This window comes from Trachemys scripta, chromosome 15 (genome assembly GCF_013100865.1).
Source record: "Trachemys scripta elegans isolate TJP31775 chromosome 15, CAS_Tse_1.0, whole genome shotgun sequence".
NCBI classification, from domain to species: domain Eukaryota; kingdom Metazoa; phylum Chordata; order Testudines; family Emydidae; genus Trachemys; species Trachemys scripta.
The window spans coordinates 2,857,604-2,878,532 of NC_048312.1; the positions used below are offsets into that span (position 1 = coordinate 2,857,604).

Sequence of the window (20,929 nt, forward strand, 5' to 3'; positions counted from 1 at the left end):
GGGGAACCAGAGACCTAGACCCACAGCTGAACTTCAGGCTTCTTAAAGCTCCATCTGTCCTTCTGCCCATCGACGGGCAATGCGACAAGCTCTTACGTGCCGAAGGCACTATTGCACATGGGCCTCGCTGAGCCCTAAACTGGATGAACTAACTCCTCTTCACAGGGGCCGTGCGCAGCTACTGAGTGTCTCACTACAGATGTTCTTGGTGACGCTTTCGGAAAGGCCACAGCAGTAAGGGAGGGGAAAGTGAACTCAGCAGCAGCACTTCAAACGGGGGAACACATGGGGGATAGCTCAGTGGTTTGAGCATTGGCCTGCTAAACCCAGCGTTGGGAGTTCAATCCGTGAGGGGGCCACTTAGGGATCTGGGGCAAAATCAGTACTTGGTCCTGCTAGTGAAGGCAGGGGGCTGGACTCAATGACCTTTCAGGGTCCCTTCCAGCTCTATGAGATATATCTCCATATAGAATTCTGGTGTAAAGCGTGTTTGTGTTTTCTCAATGAAATCTGGGGATGGATGGATTGGTGGGGGGGGGGTTACAACTTGGCCTAAAGCAACAGTGATGCTCCTTTTCAGCAAAGCACATTGAACAATCACGCCAATGTGCCTGGTTATTAAATAGACACAACTAAAATGTTAAGGCTCTAATGCACATATCTGTCTCAGTTCTGTCACTTGTTTGCAGGAGCAAATCATAGGCGTGAATGAATCAGCTGGGATTAAATAAGAACCAACTCAAGTCTTCAGTGAAAACTCAGGCAAAGCCTTCTCGGAGGGCTGAACAGGTCTGAACAACTTTTCCAGCTTTTAGCTTGTTTCTATGTCCGCAGAGAACTCAGGCCGGACTAGCAGAGGCTACTGCAGGCCAGAACACAGGTGCACAGGCACAGCTGTGCCAGGGGCCCAGCCCTGGAACAGGTGCTGCAGGGCAGGATCAAGGTGCATCGGCAGACGTCTGGAAGTGGTGCAGACCAGCCCTCTGGCTGAGCGAGGGGCTAAGGATAGACTAGCAGGGCGGGCTGCACGTCAGGCCTGAGTTGCATTGGCAAAGTTGTGTGAGGAATCCTCGTGTGATGCCTGTCAGCATCAGGGTGGGCTCAGATCAATCTTATTAGCCACGCTCACTTTCATGAGCATCGAATATACTCCTGCATTTTTTTTTTTAAATAAAATCTGGTCTTAAAAACTGTCTAAAAGTCCATACTGCGGGGCAAGGGGAATGGGACAAAAAGGGAACAGCGAGATCGGTGTCAACGAGACATGAAGGAAGCCAAGACAGCGGGCCAGATTCTCTCTTCCGTAAATCGCTGTTCCTCTGCTGACTTCAATCCAGCTTCACTGAGATACGCTCCCTGAAGAGCCAGGCTCCGTTTGGCTACTTAGGAGGGCAGCCTGGCTGACCCCGCCGTAGAGGGTTAAACATTGCGGAGAGTCTGTGGAAAGGCAGGTGACGCCCGTCTCTGTCTTACACAAACTACCTCTGGATTAGGACCTGTAGGACTGATGTCAGTGGCTTTTGTTCTTTGCCTAGATCCGGGCAGGCTGGATTTCCTTGCTGAGCGTTCTTTGATTTATTTGTGGGGAGGATTTGTGAGAGCTGCCCAGGGACAGGAGTAATGCTATCCAGGGCACTGGGAGGCAGCTATTCAATATCGACAGGGAGCCCGGAGGGAACGGCCAGCAATGACAGACTTGATCTGCTGGCTTGGGGGAATGGGACACAGCTCGGAGCAAAGCCGGGTCACTGAGGATTCACGAAGAGGGTCACGAGGTCAGTTTGCTTGAAGTCTCTGAGCTGAAAACATAAGGGAGGGAAACGTGGGAATGATGTGTCTGCGTCTCAGGGACGCGTCCGTAGCTGCACCGTGCAGCAGCCCCCAGGGAAAGCTGCAGCGCCAGGACTGAGAAGCAGATGAAGCTCTGTCCAAGCTGTCGGAGAGGGGGACACCCCATCCACAGGGGTGATGGCAAGACACAGTTGCTGAGGCTCACCCAGGATCTACAAGAAAACAAGAAGTGCCTTGAGATCTGGCTTAATTCCCCTTCACTGGCCCGTGGTTAAGGGTCAGGGTTAACAGCGGCGAAACGTGCTAAGGAGGAGCAATGCAGAGCAAAACCAACCGGGCTCAGCATGTCACAGTTCGAGTCAGGAAAGCTGCAATCCCAGACCAGTCAGTGTTTGCCCCTACAACAGCCCCTGCAAATACCATCGTTAGTGACCCGGCCTCTCCTTATTCCCAGTGAACGAGCCACGCAGCCAGAGTGCGCTCTCGCCAGGACAGGGACACAGGAGTGAGCTGGGAAGGGCCTGGGCCCTTCTCCTCCCCTGACCCGTGGAGAGGACAGGGCTGGGCCTGGAGCACTGAGCTCACCCAGGGTCAGTGATGAGGACAGCAGGGGCGTCTAGCCCTGGCCTAGCCCTGCTCTGCTCTGGTGCCAGCATCAGTCCTAGCCCGGCCAGGCACCCTCCTTGTCGGAGACACAGTAAAGGTTGGTTCCTGCCTCCTTCCGATGGGTGTGATTGTCCTGGGTCAGGAAACTCTTAAGGGGCCAAACAGAAGCCTGGGCGGAGCATCACGGCCGTTGCCACCGTGGCCAAGGTCACCCAGCGACAGCCAACTGGAGCTGTGGACCATGTGGTGCCCCCACAGCTGGCGGGGGCACTTCCCCAGCAAGGAACATGACGCTGTGACAGCAGGCCTTGTCCCCTGGCAGCCTGAGACAGCGCAGGCTGCGTGGTAACACCAGGAGAGGAGACGCATTGCTCTCAAGGAGAGCCGAAAGAGCCTGCGCCAACAGGAGGGGGATCTGCACAAGCAACGGGTTGGGATCGGCCCAGGGAGCCCTCCCAAGGCTTGTACGTCGAAGGGGAGTTTATTGCATTTGCTTTCTTTATTCAAGCTGCAAGAGGGCAGCTCAAAATGCAGTGCAACCATCCGCCCCTCCTCCGGCTCCGGACTCCCATTGGTAGACAGGACAGGCCCCATTTTCCCAGGAGTGACTCCCTCCCAGTCAGGCCCAGGCTTCGGAAGCAATCACGCCTGATGCTTCAGAGGCTCCAGAAAATCAGCCACATCGGCAGGTCCTTCCATTCCTGCTATGCTCTGGGCTGGGGCAGGCAGCAGTGGCTAGCCCTGCTCCAACAGAGCTCTCTACCGGGCCGCCATGCCAGGGCCTTTGTTTTCATCTCATTGACGGTCTCTGACCCAAGCAGGGAGGTCAGAGTGGACCCAGTGAGATCGAAGCTCGAGCAATTGGAATCCCTGGGGGTTGGGTGCATAGTCGGTCACATCTCCTGTGAAACCCCCTGCAGTCCCTGCTCAGGTCCTCGTTTCGCTGCAGACGGATACAAGATCGTTGTGGTGCGCAGGCAAGCTGGGATCAGCCCCAGGGAGGGAGACACATGCCACCTGGAGAGCTTCTGCTAGCACAAAACATAAAACACAAGAACACCTGCTGTGTGCACGAGCTACTTCTGGGTCCACTCGGCAGCCGAGGAGCCAACAGCTAATTAGCTCTGCTGCCCCCCCTCCGTCAGTTAAATAATTCAGGAGGCTGGAGAAGCGCCCGCATGCTGACAGGGAGACGGGCTAGTCGCGTGCACGGCCTGCAGCACAGTGCACGTCTGACGGCAGACGGCAGCACAGCACAGAGCAGAGCAGTGACAGGGGAAGCAAAGGTTGCCAGATGAGAACGGGATTGTTGTCACGCAGGGTAGATGGAGACACCGGCCGTGGAGAACAGGGTGCAGACACCATCGGCTGGGACTTGGCGGTCCGTCTGAAGGGAAGGGACTCTGAGAACAAGAAGGGCTGGTTCACACCATCCCCTCTGAATTAGTCCATCGACTCCCTCCCAGTCTTCCTCAGACACAGCGTATTCGACTTGTGAGCAGTTTGTTCACGGCGCGGCTCTTTATTTTCCTATCATGTGGCTGTTCTCACACACAGAGGAGATGCAGTAGCAGCAGATTTCTGTATCCCATTGTGCTACAATAGAAGCCGGCTGGGATACAGAAATGTATTTATTCAGGGAAAAGGTTGTTTTCTACCAGTTGAAGTGAGAAAGGCACCTCCAATTCATAGCCAAAGAGACAAGCTGGGGCAACCAGCTCCCACCCTCTCTACAACAGAGCTTGTGCCACTAGTTCCATTAAAAACTCCACTTCACAGCGTTTGCTTCCAGCAGAAAGTGTCAGCTCTGAAATAATTTTGGTTCTTCCTTTTTAGGGAAATTCACAAATGTTCATGTGAAGCCCAGAGCGAGACAGGGAAGTGCCAACGTACAACTGACTGAAAGAACAGCTGACGTTTCAAAGCAACATTTGGCCAATGATTCATTCACGACATTGCCCTGCTCCTTTGGGAATTTCCAAAGCTGTTTGTTTGCACAGGGTAGAATGGTTCTGAGGCACCAGGGGACCAGCTCCAAGACATAACAGCTGCATGAGTTCATGGGGCAAAACTCAGGAACCCACGACCATTCGACGCAAGGAACCGCAGGAGGTGGAGAGGATCGTGTGCCAGGATTTCCCTTTTTACTGTCGTTTGTGCCAAAACGTCACAATCAAACATGTAATCAAAGCCGGTCCCTCTGTTCCCTGAGCTTTCATCCACCGGAGCAGAGCCCGGGGGAACCGCTGCAGGGGGCGTGAGCCCTGCCACTAACCCAAGTGCTTCACACTCTGAGTGGGTCGGCCAAAGAAACAGCAACATTGATTACGGAATCGTCTCCCGATGGGTGGGGTGGGAGCTGCCCTTTCAGTCTCTCCTGGACCAAGTACTACAGGGCACATAGTGGCTAACCAGCCCCTGGGAACCAGCCAGATGGGACCAAATGGATCTTTTACCTTCCAAAGGTTAATGTCAGTTTTTGCTTACTATGCCGGTGGCGGGTACTCACCTCTGCAAACTATGGGTGTAGTTTGGTGGGGATGTAGGGGGGCATCACCCCCCCCCAAACTGCAAGCTTTGGGCAGGTGCAGAATTTGCCCCCTCCCCCCCCATGGCCCCATTGGCCTAACTGGAGCTGCCCCTCCCCAAATGTAGACGTCAAACTACGCCTATGCTGCAAACAATGACAGGCCAGAGAGGCCAAGCACAACAGTGCGAAGAGAGAAACACGAGCCAGTGAAAAGCAAAGGCACCGCTGAGTACGAAACAGTGGATTTGCCAACAACAGGGGACTCCTGGTTGGGACTGATCAGTGACTGTCCTGTCCCCTTTGTTAGGTGCTGCCCTGTGACTCCCCCAGCACTTTGCATTGCAGCTGGAAGGGGAAGAGCGAGTATGCAAATAAAGGGAGACATCCCCGAATGAGCCAAGTGAGACTCTCCTTCCCCACGCCAATGATGCTAATTTCCTGCTATCCCCTGATGCACAGCACTGCACAGTCCCTTGGCTCCCACCTCCCCCTTCCTCCAGCTCCAACCTCTGATCCCAGCGGGAACGCACCTTCATTCCTTTAGCCCCCGAGAGCCACCCGTTCTCCCAGCGGGCCCTGTCCCTCTAGCACACACACAAGTGCACAGAGCCAGCGCCTGCCCCACGCCGCACAGCCTGCCATTAAAGAACGTGGCTTAAAACGATGTTAACGGAGCGAAGAGCTGAGAGCCACAGCGGTGCCTCTGTAGCGCGCTTGCCATCTGCTGTCACACGCTGGGAGTATTAAGTCCAGCTGGGGAAGCCAATCGCCTGCGGAGCCACACGGCAGGAAGGGGCCATTTCTCCTTGGGGACGAGGGATTTGAAGAACTGCGCCAAGAGCGGAGTTCATCTCATTTTACAACAGCCAAGTTAGGCCCAGGAGAGGCAAGAGCCAGCCTGCCCTATCGCCTCCAGCTGCACCCCCGGAACTGGTGTCTTCCTTGGCTGGCCATTGCCTGGCATTGAACTTTGGCTGGGCTCTGCGCTGGGATATATGTGCACCCAACAGACACACCGTTCCCTCCCTCCACCCCCTCGCAGTCCCAGTCGTGGCCGGGCAGTTTACACGTCATGCCGATGCTGGTGGGGCAGGTGGCTGCAGTGTCGTGTTTCTGGTCCCAATCCCAGGGGCATTGCTGGCATCTCTTATGAGAAATCCTCCATCCCCCATGTCAGCCCAGCTCGGTCCTTCTCCTACCCCTCCAAGAGGCTATCCCAGCCAGCTCGGCAGCACAGACTGCATGGTCTGGCCAGTTCATCTAGCCCAGCTCTGCGTGGCTGGCCCGACCCTGGGCCGGAGGGGTCTCAGGACACACCGACCCCCTGACTGCAGAGTCTCCCAGCCCCACAGAGCCCCTGGGAGGGAGCCCAGTTGGCCTATTTGGAACGATTAGTTATTTGCTGTTATTTGTGAAGCACCAACAACGTGCTGGATGCTACACAGGGCATGGGTATGGGGCAGGCCCCGCCCCGCCCCGAGGGGCTCACAGCCTGAAAGACAACACAGACCCTTCCACTGCTTTCATGTCTTATCCCTTCCAAAATGCTGGGCAGGGAGGGCACCAGGCTGAGGTGTGTTAGTGCATGTTGGTTTCATGGGGTCTGGACGTGGATGGTCGTTCCTGTCCCAGGGCGCTGCCTGGAGACGCCATGGAAAGCAGAGTGCGAGAATGAAAGCAAACGGGGGAGCCTCACCAAAGCCGTTTCCTTGTCTCTTACCCGAAGCTGCTGTCTGGGTCGGCTGTAGAAACCCCTTCAGTTGTCCATTGGCCTGTCTTGACTCGGAGGTCGGTAGAAGCCAGCTTTTCCTGAGCAAGTCAATGACAGCTCCCAGCAAGCGCCGGTTATCTGCTGCAGTCAGACAACTGAAAACTGAATCAGGACTGGAGGTGAGAAATCTCGACTGGCTAATGTTATTGTTTGTATTTGTCTGGCGCCCGTGTCAGATTCACTGTGTGTCTGGCAGCGCAGCAGTAACACGTAAACTGACTCTCCCTTCAGCAGTGTGACAATAAGCAGACAGCGAGCTGGTAAGAACTGTAGTGGGGGAATTCTGGCCTCAGCTCTCTCTCTCACGGAGAAGGACAGCAGGACCGGGGCCAGTTCTAGCCATATTACTCTTAGTCCACCCAATTTACTAGGTGATGAGGGACTCTGTGTAAGCAGTCTCTGGGGTTTCATTGTTTGTGTGATGTCAGAAGGGCAGCAAAGTCTGGGTTTGTTTTGACACATGAAACAGATGTTTCGCTGAATTAAGAAAAACAGTCCGAGATAAAGCAAAAGAGAGTCCTGTGGCACCTTAAGACTAACAGAAGTATTGGAGCATAAGCTTTCGTGGGTGAATGCCCACTTCATCAGACGCAAGTAATGGAAATTTCCAGAGGCAGGTATAAATCAGTCTGGAGATAACGAGGTTAGTTCAATCAGGGAGGGTGAGGTGCTCTGCTAGCAATTGAGGTGTAAACACCAAGGGAGGAGAAACTGCTTTTGTAGTTGGCTAGCCATTCACAGTCTTTGTTTAATCCTGATCTGATGGTGTCAAATTTGCAAATGAACTGGAGCTCAGCAGTTTCTCTTTGGAGTCTGGTCCTGAAGTTTTTTTGCTGTAAGATGGCTACCTTTACATCTGCTATTGTGTGGCCAGGGAGGTTGAAGTGTTCTCCTACAGGTTTTTGTATATTGCCATTCCGGATATCTGACTTGTGTCCATTTATCCTCTTGAGTAGTGACTGTCCAGTTTGGCCAATGTACATAGCAGAGGGACATTGCTGGCACATGATGGCATATATAACATTGGTGGACGTGCAGGTGAATGAGCCGGTGATGTTGTAGCTGATCTGGTTAGGTCCTGTGATGGTGTTGCTGGTGTAGATATGTGGGCAGAGTTGGCATCAAGATTTGTTGCATGGGTTGGTTCCTGAGTTAGAGTTACTATGGTGCGGTGTGTGGTTGCTGATGAGAATATGCTTAAGGTTGGCGGGTTGTCTGTGGGCGAGGACTGGCCTGCGTCTCAAGGTCTGTGAAAGTGAGGGATCATTGTCCAGGATGGGTTGTAGATCACTGATGATGCGTTGGAGAGGTTTAAGCTGAGGACTGTAAGTGATGGCCAGTGGAGTTCTGTTGGTTTCTTTTTTGGGCCCGTCTTGTAGCAGGAGGCTTCTGGGTACACGTCTGGCTCTGTTGATTTGTTTCTTTATTTCCTTGTGTGGGTATCGTAGTTTTGAGAATGCTTGGTGAAGATCTTGTAGGTGTTGGTCTCTGTCTGAAGGGTTGTAGCAGATGCGGTTGTACCTCAGCGCTTGGCTGTAGACGATGGATCGTGTGGTGTGTCCGGGGTGGAAGCTGGAGGTATGAAGATAGGTGTAGCAGTCGGTGGGTTTTCGGTATAGGGTGGTGTTAACGTGGCCATCGCTTATTTGTACTGTGGTATCTAGGAAGTGGACCTCCTGTGTAGATTGGTCCAGGCTGAGGTTGATGGTGGGGTGGAAGCTGTTGAAATCATGGTGGAATTCTTCCAGGGTCTCCTTCCCATGGGTCCAGATGATGAAGATGTCATCAATGTAGCGTAGGTAGAGAAGGGGCGTGAGTGGACGAGAGCTGAGGAAGCATTGTTCCAGGTCAGCCATAAAAATGTTGGCATATTGTGGGGTCATGCGGGTGCCCATAGCGGTGCCACTGGTCTGGAGGTATATAATGTCACCAAATTTGAAATAATTGTGCGTGAGGATAAAGTCACAGAGCTCAGCAACAAGTTGTGCTGTGTCATCATCTCCTCCCCTAATGTTCACACCTCAACTGCTAGCAGAGCATCTCACCCTCCCTGATTGAACTAACCTCGTTATCTCCAGACTGATTTATACCTGCCTCTGGAAATTTCCATTACTTGTCTTATGAAGTGGGCATTCACCCACGAAAGCTTATGCTACAGTACTTCTGTTAGTCTTAAAGGTGCCACAGGACCCTCTGTTGCTTTTTACAGATTCAGACTCACACAGCTACCCCTCTGTTACTTGAGTCCGAGATAAGAGAATTAAAAGGAGAATGGCTATTCGCAGGCCCCAATGTATTGATGTTTGCTACAAGATTGCACAGGATATCATCGTTGTCATGGCAAATCCCAGCGGGACATAACCTCCCCTTGCAGATCAAATGCCACCTGGATCAATCTCTATGCAGCTCCTTAAGATGGTCTAGTTGGACGTTCAGTCTGTGCCCGTCATTGGTGATCTTATTGCACCGCCAGAGCTTCTGTGGGTCAAGAAATCCTTGACAAAGTAGTGGCATTCCTTGGTAAATGTGCTTCATCATTCATTGATCTTCCCTCCTGATAATATGCCCATACCGAGAAAGCCATCAAGACCTACCCAGTTCTGGTGGAGACAATGTCCTCAGTGCTGATCTTCTCCTGCCACTTAATATGAAGCAGCTAATAAAGATGACGAGAATCGAAAATGCCAGTCCACTGGTTCAGTCAGCTACTGTGCAATGGATCTGTTAAAACCAAGGCTATGGAGTTCTGCAGCTTCTTCCACAATGACTTGATGACATTCCAACACTGAACCCATTCGGCCTTTGCTTATGCTCTCAACCAACATATTGCAGCTAAGAAAAAAGTCAGGCTACAGTTTGAGTCCTCAAACTGCTGTGAGCATCTCCTGATGCACTGATCCATGGCTGACATTTGAAGAGCTTTGGCCCCAGCACTGAGTTGGCAGTGGATAGCACCAGTGACCTAACAATGCCATTCCTCATCAGATGACAGAGAAAACAAGCCTTCGGTCTCTAATGCTTCAATGGCCGTGAGCCATTGGGAACGCAAAGCTGTCTTGTAGCTCAGCTCTAATAGGAGCTTTTGGTTGAATCAGTCTAGCTTTGGCCCATTAACTGGCTGTTGAAGTCAGAAGTACAGTTTTGTCAGCAGACGCCAATGGTCAGTGCCAAGTTCAGCACCTCTACGAACTGGCACATCCATGCTGGCTGACTGGTTGTTAACAAAGACACAATTGGTAACCGTACTTGTGAAACCATCTGGGCCGGACCAGGTGTGCTTGTGACGGGTGATGGAAGAGCAAGACCGCAGTCACCGTGTTATTGGCAGACACAAATTCCAGCAGTCACTACCTCTTCCTGTTCTTCTGCCAGCTACCAAACTTCCCAAGTGTACTTGCCCAGGTGCTGTCCCCTTTCCGACCCTCTCACTAAAAGCAGGATTGCATTAAGGATTATCTGCTGCTGCTGGTAAAACCCATCTGCAGCTTCATCACTGGCCGTGGTGTAGGTGGGACTGTACACAGCGGTGATGGTAAGACGTCCACAGCCGGTATGCAATCAGATGCTATTAAGTCACTCAGTAATCACCCACCAACCCTGCAATGTCCATCAGGCATAAAGCGAAGGTACAACAGCCACACCTTGCCAGAGCAACCCCTCGGGAGGCTCAGAACACAGACCTATTGTTGCATTTCTGTTCCCAGCTTCCTGGCCAGCACACTCAGAGAGAGCTCAAACATCGATTTTCAACTGCTTGATGCGAGGACGACTTGAGTTGTTTCAGACAATGTTCCAGGTACCAATTTCACATATGCACCAACACTGGGATGGCCTGTCCACAAGGTTCATTGGTCATTTTTGCCTCAGTGGCAGAGACAAACTCCTGGCCATTTTGGCTTTGAGGACAACTGTCCAGATTGTCACAGGTTAAAAACACCCTCATGCCATGAACGTACCTAACCCTCAGGCAAACACCAGAATCCGACTACTACATGTGTTCAGAATTCAGATCCAAGCACAGCAGCGAGTGCCCATGTCAGGAATTCGGACACTGAGAGATCGAATGGTGCAGGATATATGCAGAGATGGTGCCTCAAGAGATGGGGGGCCACGTTCAGAGGTAATGCAAGTTAAATACTCTTTATACTACTTACACCCATATGGCTGATGGCTAAGGCAGCGTGTGGGTGACGTTTGCATGCCACGGCAGTAGTTGCAGGTGTTAGGAGGTGGAATCAGTTTCAACTTAGTCCTTTCTGGCTGCTTAGTGTGTAAATTACACCAACTGAGACATCAGCCCAGTGGGTGTGAGTAGCTGAAGGAGAGGGAGGGTTTCACACCACCTCTGAATGGGACTGTCTGGGTTCCAGTTACCGGAAGAATATTCTGGCATTTTAAGAGCAATTCAAGCTATAGGAATGTGCTGCCTTAATTCTTTTTAGACTATGGGGCTTTCTTGCCGTGGTCCCAATTTCCCCTTTTCCAGAGTGCAGCCTTCTTGTGGAAATTGCCACTTGTTCATGTAAAAACGCAGCAACAATCTGAAGCAGCTCCCTTCCATTCCCCCGGCTCGCCCCCATCCACTCAATCATCTCCCAAAGACCATGTTCCCCATTCTCCCAGACATGGTGCGACCTCCTACACATACTTCACCCCCTTCAGCCCCTGCCCTCAGCCCCCCAGCCTGCAGGGACAGCAAGGGCCAATGGAATCACTCCGCGTTTACGTTGCTGCTGGGAGCACAGCTTCAATCAGCTCTTTGGGTTTTCCCTTCAGCTGGGGGAAGGCAGCAAGTAAAACCCAAACCCAAACCCCAACCACCACCCTCGGTCGGTGGTGACGGGACACTGTGTTGAACTGGGCCAGTCTCTCAATAACATCTAATGTCAAATGAAGCAGCATTGGGTGAGGCTGTGGTGACACACAGTGGCCACCAAGAGAATCTGGCTTCCTGAGCAAAGACTGCATGGAACAGTTACCCTACGAAGAGCTTGTAAAGCATCAGACGAAAAGCAGGGGGCAGGGGGCTGGCTATCCTGACGCCTTGCCCCACACAACGCTCAGGGCATGTGGGTTAGTTCAGAACAGCCTGGGCTGGTACTATGTCTAGGAGGAACTCCGGGGAGCATTTATAGCTCTTGCTATTAACAACAACCCTCTGCACTTCGACAGGCACTGCCCCAAGCGTCAGTTAAGTCTCACAGCACGCCGGTGAGGCAGGTAATTATTATTTTGGTCCTGTGACCAATGGCAGATGAGAAAGGCCCAAAGAGATTAAGTCAGTTGTCTAGGGCCAGTGGCAGACCCAGAACGAGAACCCAGGAGTCCTGATGCCAGATCCTTGCTTCAGATAACACTGCTGCCAAGAATTGCCTGGATCCCGAATCTATTTGTGGGTCTTAACTCTGCTGTGAAAGTCAAATCCCTCCACTTTAACTGGGCAAATGGGTTGGTTTGAAAAAAGGCCTTTCCCCCTGTTTTGTTTAGAAGCTCTATTGCATTTGATAGCACACATACAATAATTAATATACAGAGAGAGATAGTGAGACACAGAATAAACGGAGACCTCATCCAGAGTGTAAAATATCTCCGTGGAACACAAGCAAGGAGTGATTCTACATTATGCACAGGAAAAGTCTTGCTTGGCCGCACTTCCTGACAGAGCCACTACAGGGGTTAGTTCTCTCAACTTCATAGTATTATTTAATGCAATGTGATTTTGTTACTAGGTTAACTGACTGACAGGGCAAAATTCCTCCCTCGTGCAGGCCCTGACATCAATGGCCCAGGTGAATCTGGCCTGGCTTCCAACCCTGGCTTGCATATCTATGGCACTAGCTAGCAGAAAGATGCTCCAGGGTGGTTCTAGGGGTGGCTCACCCTCTTCCCACTGAAATGCACAAAAATGCAGCAGCAACCAAGCTCCTGTACCACTCTGAGCCCCATGGCAGGGCTTTCGGGCCCAAACCGTGGCAGGCCAAACACCAGACCAGTCTGAGGGCATCGCGCAGGCCGGTTAATCTGCAGAGTCCTGGACAAACGGTGGCCACCGTTCCGGATTCCTATCGAATTCAGTAGCTCAGAGCCCTGGAGGGAATAGCTGTAAGTTCTTGGTTTCCTGTCTTATCACTGCTGTCTGGGGGGTGGAGGTTTGGCTCCCTGCCTTTTAGTCTTAATTTTCAGTCACTACTGCCTGGGAGGGGGCAGGGGGGAGGAGGAACTGACCCAGCTCTCAGTGCAGGGGGTGGGGGGTGTATAATGACAAGTGCCTTTGCCCTTTGTGAATGCTGGGCCTCCACTCCACACCCTGGAGTCTCAGAGGAGCACATGGGCTCTGAGGAGCTCAGAACTAGCAGCCCCCACCAGCACGTCCCCCAGTGCAAACACAGAATTATTTCAAGTGTCTTAACCCCCCCCGCCCCAAGAAAAAAAGTGCCGGACGCGATCGAGCATTTGAAACTCAAAGCTTTATTCCGTTGCTTCAGCAGCAGCGCAGCATTCATCACGCAGTGGCATGTTGGGGAGCGAGGCCATCGGGAAACAGCAGCAGGTCACATAAAACTGGTTCTGGTTTCCTTCTTCTCCGGGCACTCGGGGGGTGGGGGGCTTCAGTTGGTGGGGTGAAAGGCCCCTCGCTGATGCCACTGCATATCCCGGATGCGCCTGACGGATTGAATCTGGGGGTGCTGGGCACCAAACTCTGAGCTGTCCTTATAGTCCCCCTTTTCAAACAGGTACTGGTAGCCTCTGTAACCGGGGTACTGGTATCCAACCCAGCTGCAAAGGGAAAGCCCAGCCAAGTCAGAGACTGGGAGAACCCAGGCATCAGGGAAACCCACCCGGTGTCTCCTCCCACACAGGGAACCCTGCCCCACTCTGCCCTGTGGGGTGGCGAATCGAATTCCATTCCTCGCCTGGCTGGGGCAAGGGGATGTGCCCCGAGGGCTCTCACTGGCACCACTGCATCGGCCAGCACTGCCCTCTGCTTCAGAGCCATTAAAGCTCTAGTCAAAGCCTCTGAGTGAAAGGGCTTCCAGAGCCCAGAGGAGTCACTGCCTTGGGGCTGACCCCGCTTGGGAGCTTCCCTCCTGCCCTGCTCCGTCCGGCGAGGGCACTTGGTCCTTGACCCCCTCACTGGCCTCAGGAGCCTCCGTGCATCAGGGCAAAAGGTTGTTTATTCTCCAGTGTGTTCTCCTGCTCAGCTCCGGGCCCAGAGCAGAGAGCTGAGCAGCAGAGATGCTGACTGCAGGGCAGCAGTTGTGCCTGGAGTCTAACCACCTGGGTTAGGGTGTTTTATGGCGGCACCTTAAACTGGAGACAATTCGGGCTCTAGGGACAGAATGTGATGCAATCGATGATTCTGTCCCTCAGTTCCTAGATTCCAAGTGCAGGGAAAAGGAGACTAACAGGGTCATGTGGACTTGCCGCCCCAGGTACTTACGTGCCACTTTGCACGCGCACAGATGACACTTTTTCCTGGTAGCCATGAGCATGGAAGCTGGGCACATCGTCATCTATGATCTCAATCTTCTTGCCGGTGAAGCTGGGGTTTTCATAGAGGACGATCTTGTGTTCCTGGCTGTCCTGAAGAGAGGAGAGATGCGGGGTCAGCGTTAGCCATGGGGCCAGGCACCTTCCAGGGAAGTTATCAGGGAGTCGGAGAAGACGGCTCAAGCCTCCAAACAAAACTCAAGGGCACAGAGAGTGGGCCCAGGTCAGCCTCGTCAGGAGGAGCGTTGCCTGCTCGCAGGAGGGGGAATGCTGACCGTGAGCAGACGTGGATCGTGATCCTCCTTAGCCGTTCACCAACAAACTTTGGTGGTGGCAGGTTGCCCCATAACTGCCCATTCTAGGGTTCCATCAGACCTTCCTCTGAAACATCTGGCATTGGCCGCTGTCAGAGACATGACACTGGCCTAGATAGCACCTGGTCTGACCTGGGAGGACATTTCCTATTTTCCTATGGACATACAACTTTTCAGTGGAGATCTGTGCACAGGTATATTCACAAATATGGCAACTGCAGGAGCTGCAGGCATTGGAGGACACAAGGACTTGCCTTTTTTAAAAGTTCAGAACAGCTGGTTTTGTCCAGGATTTTGGCTCCAGCTCTCAGTCTGAGAGGACCCCGGAAGAGGCTCATGATCAGGTCTTTGCCTGACCAGATTATACTGACCGGTGTCTGACACAAGCACTCTCACCACTTTGATGGGTCTCAGGGCGCCAATGGTGTCGCTCCTCCGGCTGTTGGTCCAGGAATCCCAGCGGGGATACTCGCCCTTTTCAAACACAAACTGCTCCCCTTTGCAGTTTGCCTGTTCGTAGCCAACCCAGCTGGAAAAGAACGAAGTACAAACATTGGCGATAGATGGGCAAAGCACCAGAAACTTCCATTTCTGAACCATCCCCCAGCTCCTCAGCAGACGGCCAGAGAAACGACCCTTTTGCTGTTTGCCTGGAGGACTCAATTGGCTTCCTGGGTATATATTTACTATCCTGGGTGTGTCACACTATTCTCTAAATTAAACACTACCCAGTATTATACTGTTCTGCCACAATGTCAATGTGTGTAAAATACCTTATTTAAGCTAACTTTAGCTATACCCAACAGGACATTAAAGGATCATATGATGAACACATCTGGTATGTATAAGCAAGCTCTGTAACCTAGCCGTATCTGGTACGGAAGCATGACATGGTGTCAGAAGTAAACTAAGAATAGAAACAGAAGTAAAATAGCTACAACAGTTGCAAACCCAAGGAACAAAGGTTGCAGGATCTCATCAAGCTGCCACTCTCCAAAGCCCCAGAGAACTTCAGCTTAGACAAACGTTCCTAATGGACAGAGGAAACAATGTTTTGCAATATTTTGCATTGGTACCAAATGCCACAAAGAAACTTGAGATATCGAGGTATCTTTTTTAATTTACAGTATGGGGAAGCAGACAGCATATATTTAAATATTTTGACTTTACTATAGACAGACAGTCACAAAGATGACTCTGAAAGGGTTCTGGCTATATTTGATGCATACTTTATATGTGGTTTATGAAAGCATGTTTTTACCAGAGAATTCAAGAACCAGGGGAAAATGTTTAACGTTTTATAAGAGCTCTGCATACATTGGCTGAAAACTGTGATTTTGGGGAATGAAAAACATGAAAATATCAGACACAGGCTGGTTATTGGGTTAACAGATAAAAACCTTTCACAGCAGCTACAACTGAAGAGAGTTTTAACCATAGCCCCAGCTATATAGAAAGCAAAGCTGTCTGAGCTGGTGAGACAGCAAAACCAAGAGCAACTTGCCAAACTTGAAAAACAAGAAGCTACCTTAGAAGCCATTAACAGATCCAGCCTGAGTGCTAAAAGACATTACTATAAGACCCCTGAGGTGAGCAGAGAACTCCCAGGCTAAAAGGAACAAATTCCAGTCTACATGCACAAGATATGGAAAAAGTTGCATCCCAAGTGATGATGCATGTCCAACCAGAGGCACACGGTGTAATAAATGCATGAAATATGGACATTTTGCAGCTGTTTGCCACACCAAAGCAGTCAGGGAGTTGACTCATATTACAGACAATCCAGAGTCTCTGTTTCTGGGATCTATCACTTGTGATGACACAGAACCTGCCTGGAGATGAAACTGAATATTCATGGCAAGACTATTGACTCAGGAGCTGACATCACAGTCATCTCAAAAGGGACTTACAGTCACCTTCAAGCCCTCCCAGAGCTGAAGTCACCTGGCTCAGAACTCAGACTAGCCCTGGAGGGATTCTGAACTGCATGGAAACAATATACAAAGACAAAAACTTTGCATTCAGAGTGATTGGATCAAAGGATTAAAGACCAACAACTTTCTCAGGGGCGGTGTGGCAGCCATGACAGGCCTAGTGAGAAAGGTGGAAGCAGTCAATGGAATATTTGGCGATACTGGACTTTGGGAAGGAGATCGAATACAAATCAACTTCAGAGACGATACTGAGCCATACAGCATACAAACACCTCTACCAGAGAGACCATGGAAGAGACTAGCTGCAGATATAGGCGAGTTCAGAGGACGTCATTTCCTGGTCATTGTGAACTATTATTCCAGCTGTGTAGAAATAATGAACTTGAAAGACCTAACATGTCACGGGGTTATCAAGAAATGAAGTGCACTTGTTCTCTATGTTAAAACGCTGGTCAGGGACAAGTCTAGGTACGGGACAGCTTGCAATGCTCTGCTTTTAAGCATGCCAGGCACCTGGGACTCTGCTGATGGGTGCAGCTCGTTCCATATTGTTACTTAAGGGCCAAATTCTGGCAGGCGCAGTGCATAGGCATCCAGCAGAACCAGCACCACCAGCAAGGAGCATGTGTTGGCAGGCAGCCCACTGTATCCTGGCTCCCCAAAGAACACAAAGCCTGCCCAGCAGCCCCCCCACCCCCAACAGGAGCTGACCCAGGGATCTACAGAACAGGGGTGTTATGCAGATTTAGAGAGATCCTGTTCCTGACCCACACACGAGCCCTGTGTATGCTCCTGGCACAGAGGGACAGTGAGCGAACGAGCTTCACCAGCAGTGGGTGTGCTCCCGCTTTGTAGCCATCACACTGACCTCCATTCATTGGCCTCAGGGCTGTGACTTTGGAAAAGGAACTCTGTTCCCAAGGGCCAGATTTGGGAAGGAGCCTGCTCCCAATGACTCGGGGAAGGAGCCTGCCCTGCGCGGAGTGCGGCTCCGCTTCATCGCTCCTGTTTGGGGTGGAGATGACTAAACTGGGGGGGATAGCTCAGTGGTTTGAGCATTGGCCTGCTAAACCCAGGGTTATGAGTTCAATCCTTGAGGGGCCATTTAGGAAACTGGGATAAAAATCTGTCTGGGGCTTGGTCCTGCTTTGAGCAGGGGGTTGGACTAGATGACCTCCTGAGGTCCCTTCCAACCCTGATATTCTATGATTCTATGAACTGTCAGGAGAAAGCAAGGGAGAGGCCTCTCTCTGTGTAGCTCTTGGTGAGATTGTTTTTCCGAAGCGACTCCTGTCTTCACAAAGCCCTGCCCAACTCTGATCAGAAAGAGAGAAGCCGATACCCACCCCAAGCGCGCAGGGGGGTTGTATGTAAACAAGGAAAACAGAAGGGTCTGAAGAGCTGCGCAATAGCAGGGCAGTAACGACGGCACATTCCCTGCCCCTGCAAGGGAAGGAAATGGAGTTGTTGGAGCCAGCTTAATGGCGGTGTTAGTTCGGGAGCCCTGGAATTCCTCCTCTCTTATAAGAAGCGGGGGGTCTTTATTGCAGAATGTCAGTGCTATTCAGTGGAGTTCATGCCGCAGGAGGAAATCCTGGGCACAGAAGGTGGGATTTTCCAGGCCCTAGGATTTCACTGCCCCCAGGACTGAGCTTACACAAAGAGTTGTGCTGAGAATTGGGTTTTTATCAACTAGGTTACGGAGCCTCGTGTCCATTAGCGAGCCTGTATCTCCATCTCACTCTCGCTATGGCTGGCAGTGGGGGGGGGAGGGGGCGCAGCACAGACAGCTGAAGTCATATGTGCAGCCCCAGGCCATCAACCATTGAGGGAAATGACAAATGATCAGGGCAGGAAGCTACTCGCTGCAAAACACACAGTAAATTTGGCCAACTACAGCAGGAATGCCAAGCCGGATTGCTACAACTATACTGCATTTCCTGTGCGTGCACACACACACACACACACACACACCCACACACACCCAGCAGCATGGCCACAGCGGCACAGGGTGGCACCTTGGGTTAGCTGCCTGAGCAGAAACCTGCCCGGAGCCCCCAGTATGTACTTGGGCACCGAGCGCGAGCAGCCCCCGTGCTGTCCAGGTTACGCTGCTGTTTCTAGCCCACTAGCTTGAGCAGAGCTAGCACGTGTCTGTCTACCCGCTCCAGAAAGCGTGCGCCCAGCTGCGGTGTAGACACACCCTAAGAGAGTTAGCTAAATCCTGCTCTTAGGTACCCTGGTGTAAAACCAGTGTGAGACCACTGGAGTGAATTTGTTCACGAGGGCACCAATGGGGCTGAGTCTGGCCCAGCACCTGTCAGTCTGGGAGGTGCTCAGGGGGCCTCTTTCCATAATTCCACCCAGAGGCTCAACTGCTGGGACCTCTCCAGGCTGAGGAAGCCCGGTGGGGACGTCCATTCAGTAACTTACCTCTTCAGTTGATCTTGTTTTACACTGAAAAGTTGCTTCTGAGTCACTATCACAACTGCCCCTGCCTGACACACCTACTGGCCCAGACTCACCCACGTGCTTTCATTCCCACCGTCCCACGTGCAAGATACGTACGGTCCAGAGTGTACTAGGATGGAGCCAACTTTCTCCATTCCGGCCTCCTTCAAATTGGAACAAGCTGCGTTAAGTTCATGGCAGCGACCTTGGAAATTCTCTTGCTCAAAGACGACAATCTGACACCCAGAGAGAGAGGAGAACAGCAACTTAGCAAAGGGGGGTTGAAGCCCTGCTGTCCATCCTACCCGTGAGCACAGGGGTCTGTGCAGGACTGTTCCCTACAGTACGTTCCCTTGTGATTTCTCTGCGTCAGTGTAGGGAGGAGACACTCTGGCAGCCCCGTCAGTTCTGTTCACACCCAGGATGGTGGAGGCTAGAGCTGGAAAAGCACCATTTACACCAGTCCACTCAGCCCATGTCCCTCAGCCAGAGCAAGATTCTTCCCTGCATCTTCAAGTGTTTGGCCCAGGCTCCTTTAAAAGGGCTAAGTGACTCCCAGCATGGCCCTGGGGGAGGGCTCTGGATACCCATCCTGAACTTTGGTTTCTTCCATTTCTCTGAGTTACAAACTACCCCAAAGAACCTGCTCCTCGGTCTTGGTCCCTGCAGAGTGTTCTATGTCTCTTTGGTTGTTATTTGCCCAAAGCTATAAATGTTGGGCCAAATTCAGCCCTGGTCCAACTCTGTTATCTTTAGTGAACTCAGAGCAGGCACCACTTAGCCCATTTACCATGAGCCTCCGTCACTGGTGTTGCCCTTCTCTGAACTCCCCAACTCACCCACGTCCTCCCAGCACCCAGGTGCCCCAACCCGAGCCCATTTTTCACAATGAAATGATCGGCTAGGGCTGGGTTTTCAAATTTGCCTGAGCTTCCTCAACAATTTGCTTTCAAGTCACAGATCTAAATCACTCCAACTGTGGCAATCTTTCCTTCCCAATGCAATTCAACCCAGCGAAATGAACAGGGGCTTAGGGACGGGCGTTGCGTGTTAACACACCATCCAGCGAGCCGGGCTCTGCCGGGTCAGTGGAGCAGAGAGAGGAAAATCTGTTGTGTCTGCACACAAAACAGGATGAGGCAGCACCACTGAAGTCAATGGCAGCCTTTCCAGCCACTTCGGCAGGGGGTGGATCAGGCCCCGAAGGAGGGGAAGGCTCCCACCGACTTGAGCAGGACCGTTGCCCTGAAGTCACAGAGGTCACAAACGGAGTCCCTGGGTCCCAAGATGAAAGTAATGTGAGGTCGGGGCTTTCCCCCTCCCACATACAGGACTTGATCTACCACATGAGGTTCCACCTTTTCTATGCGGCAGTTAGACACTGGGGGGTTGGCCCGTGCCAGCTGACTCGGGCCAAGGGGCTGTATAATGGCGGTGTAGACATTTGGGCTCAGGCTGGAGCCCGGTCTCTAGGACCCTGTGAGGTGGGAGGCTCCAGGAGCTGGGGCCTTAAAGGTAAACACCAAACACCCCCGGGAGACTTGTAGTAAAATCACAAGAATTAGCAACCCCGAATAGTTCTGACACCACCTTGTCCCCCCTCCCAGCCCCGCTGAAAACCCCCCTTCCTGGTATTTCTCCTGGCAATGGCAAGTCGGATCCATCAGGGTACAGATCAAAGGAAATGTTTGACACAGGCCCGGGCTCCAAGAGAGCTAATCTTGGGGCTCGGTCCCATTTCCTTACATACAGGCAGGTTTAGGAATTACTGTTTGCAAAGCGCTGCTGCTGTTTGTGCAGAGGCTTTGGCTGATTCTAGGATAATTTGCAGGATTTATAGAAAGCAACAGAGGGTCCTGTGGCACCTTTGAGACTAACAGAAGTACTGGGAGCATAAGCTTTCGTGGGTAAGAACCTCACTTCTTCAGATGCAAGTAATGGAAATCTCCAGAGGCAGGTATATATCAGTGTGGAGATAACGAGGTTAGTTCAATCAGGGAGGGTGAGGTGCTCTGCTAGCAGTTGAGGTGTGAACACCAAG

General features: G+C 51.9%; 1 protein-coding gene across 1 annotated transcript in view; it reads right to left on the reverse strand.

The window, feature by feature from the left end:
• Positions 1-13,191: 13,191 nt before the first annotated feature.
• The window catches only part of CRYBB2 (crystallin beta B2), a 10,548-nt gene continuing 2,810 nt past the window's right edge, over positions 13,192-20,929 (reverse strand). The window contains exons 3-6 of the mRNA XM_034791639.1: positions 19,006-19,124; positions 14,900-15,032; positions 14,140-14,282; positions 13,192-13,475 (exon numbers count right to left, since the gene is read on the reverse strand). Of these exons, the coding sequence (XP_034647530.1) occupies positions 13,307-13,475; positions 14,140-14,282; positions 14,900-15,032; positions 19,006-19,124 (564 nt within the window). The 3' untranslated portion in view covers positions 13,192-13,306. The remainder of the gene's footprint in view (positions 13,476-14,139; positions 14,283-14,899; positions 15,033-19,005; positions 19,125-20,929) is intronic.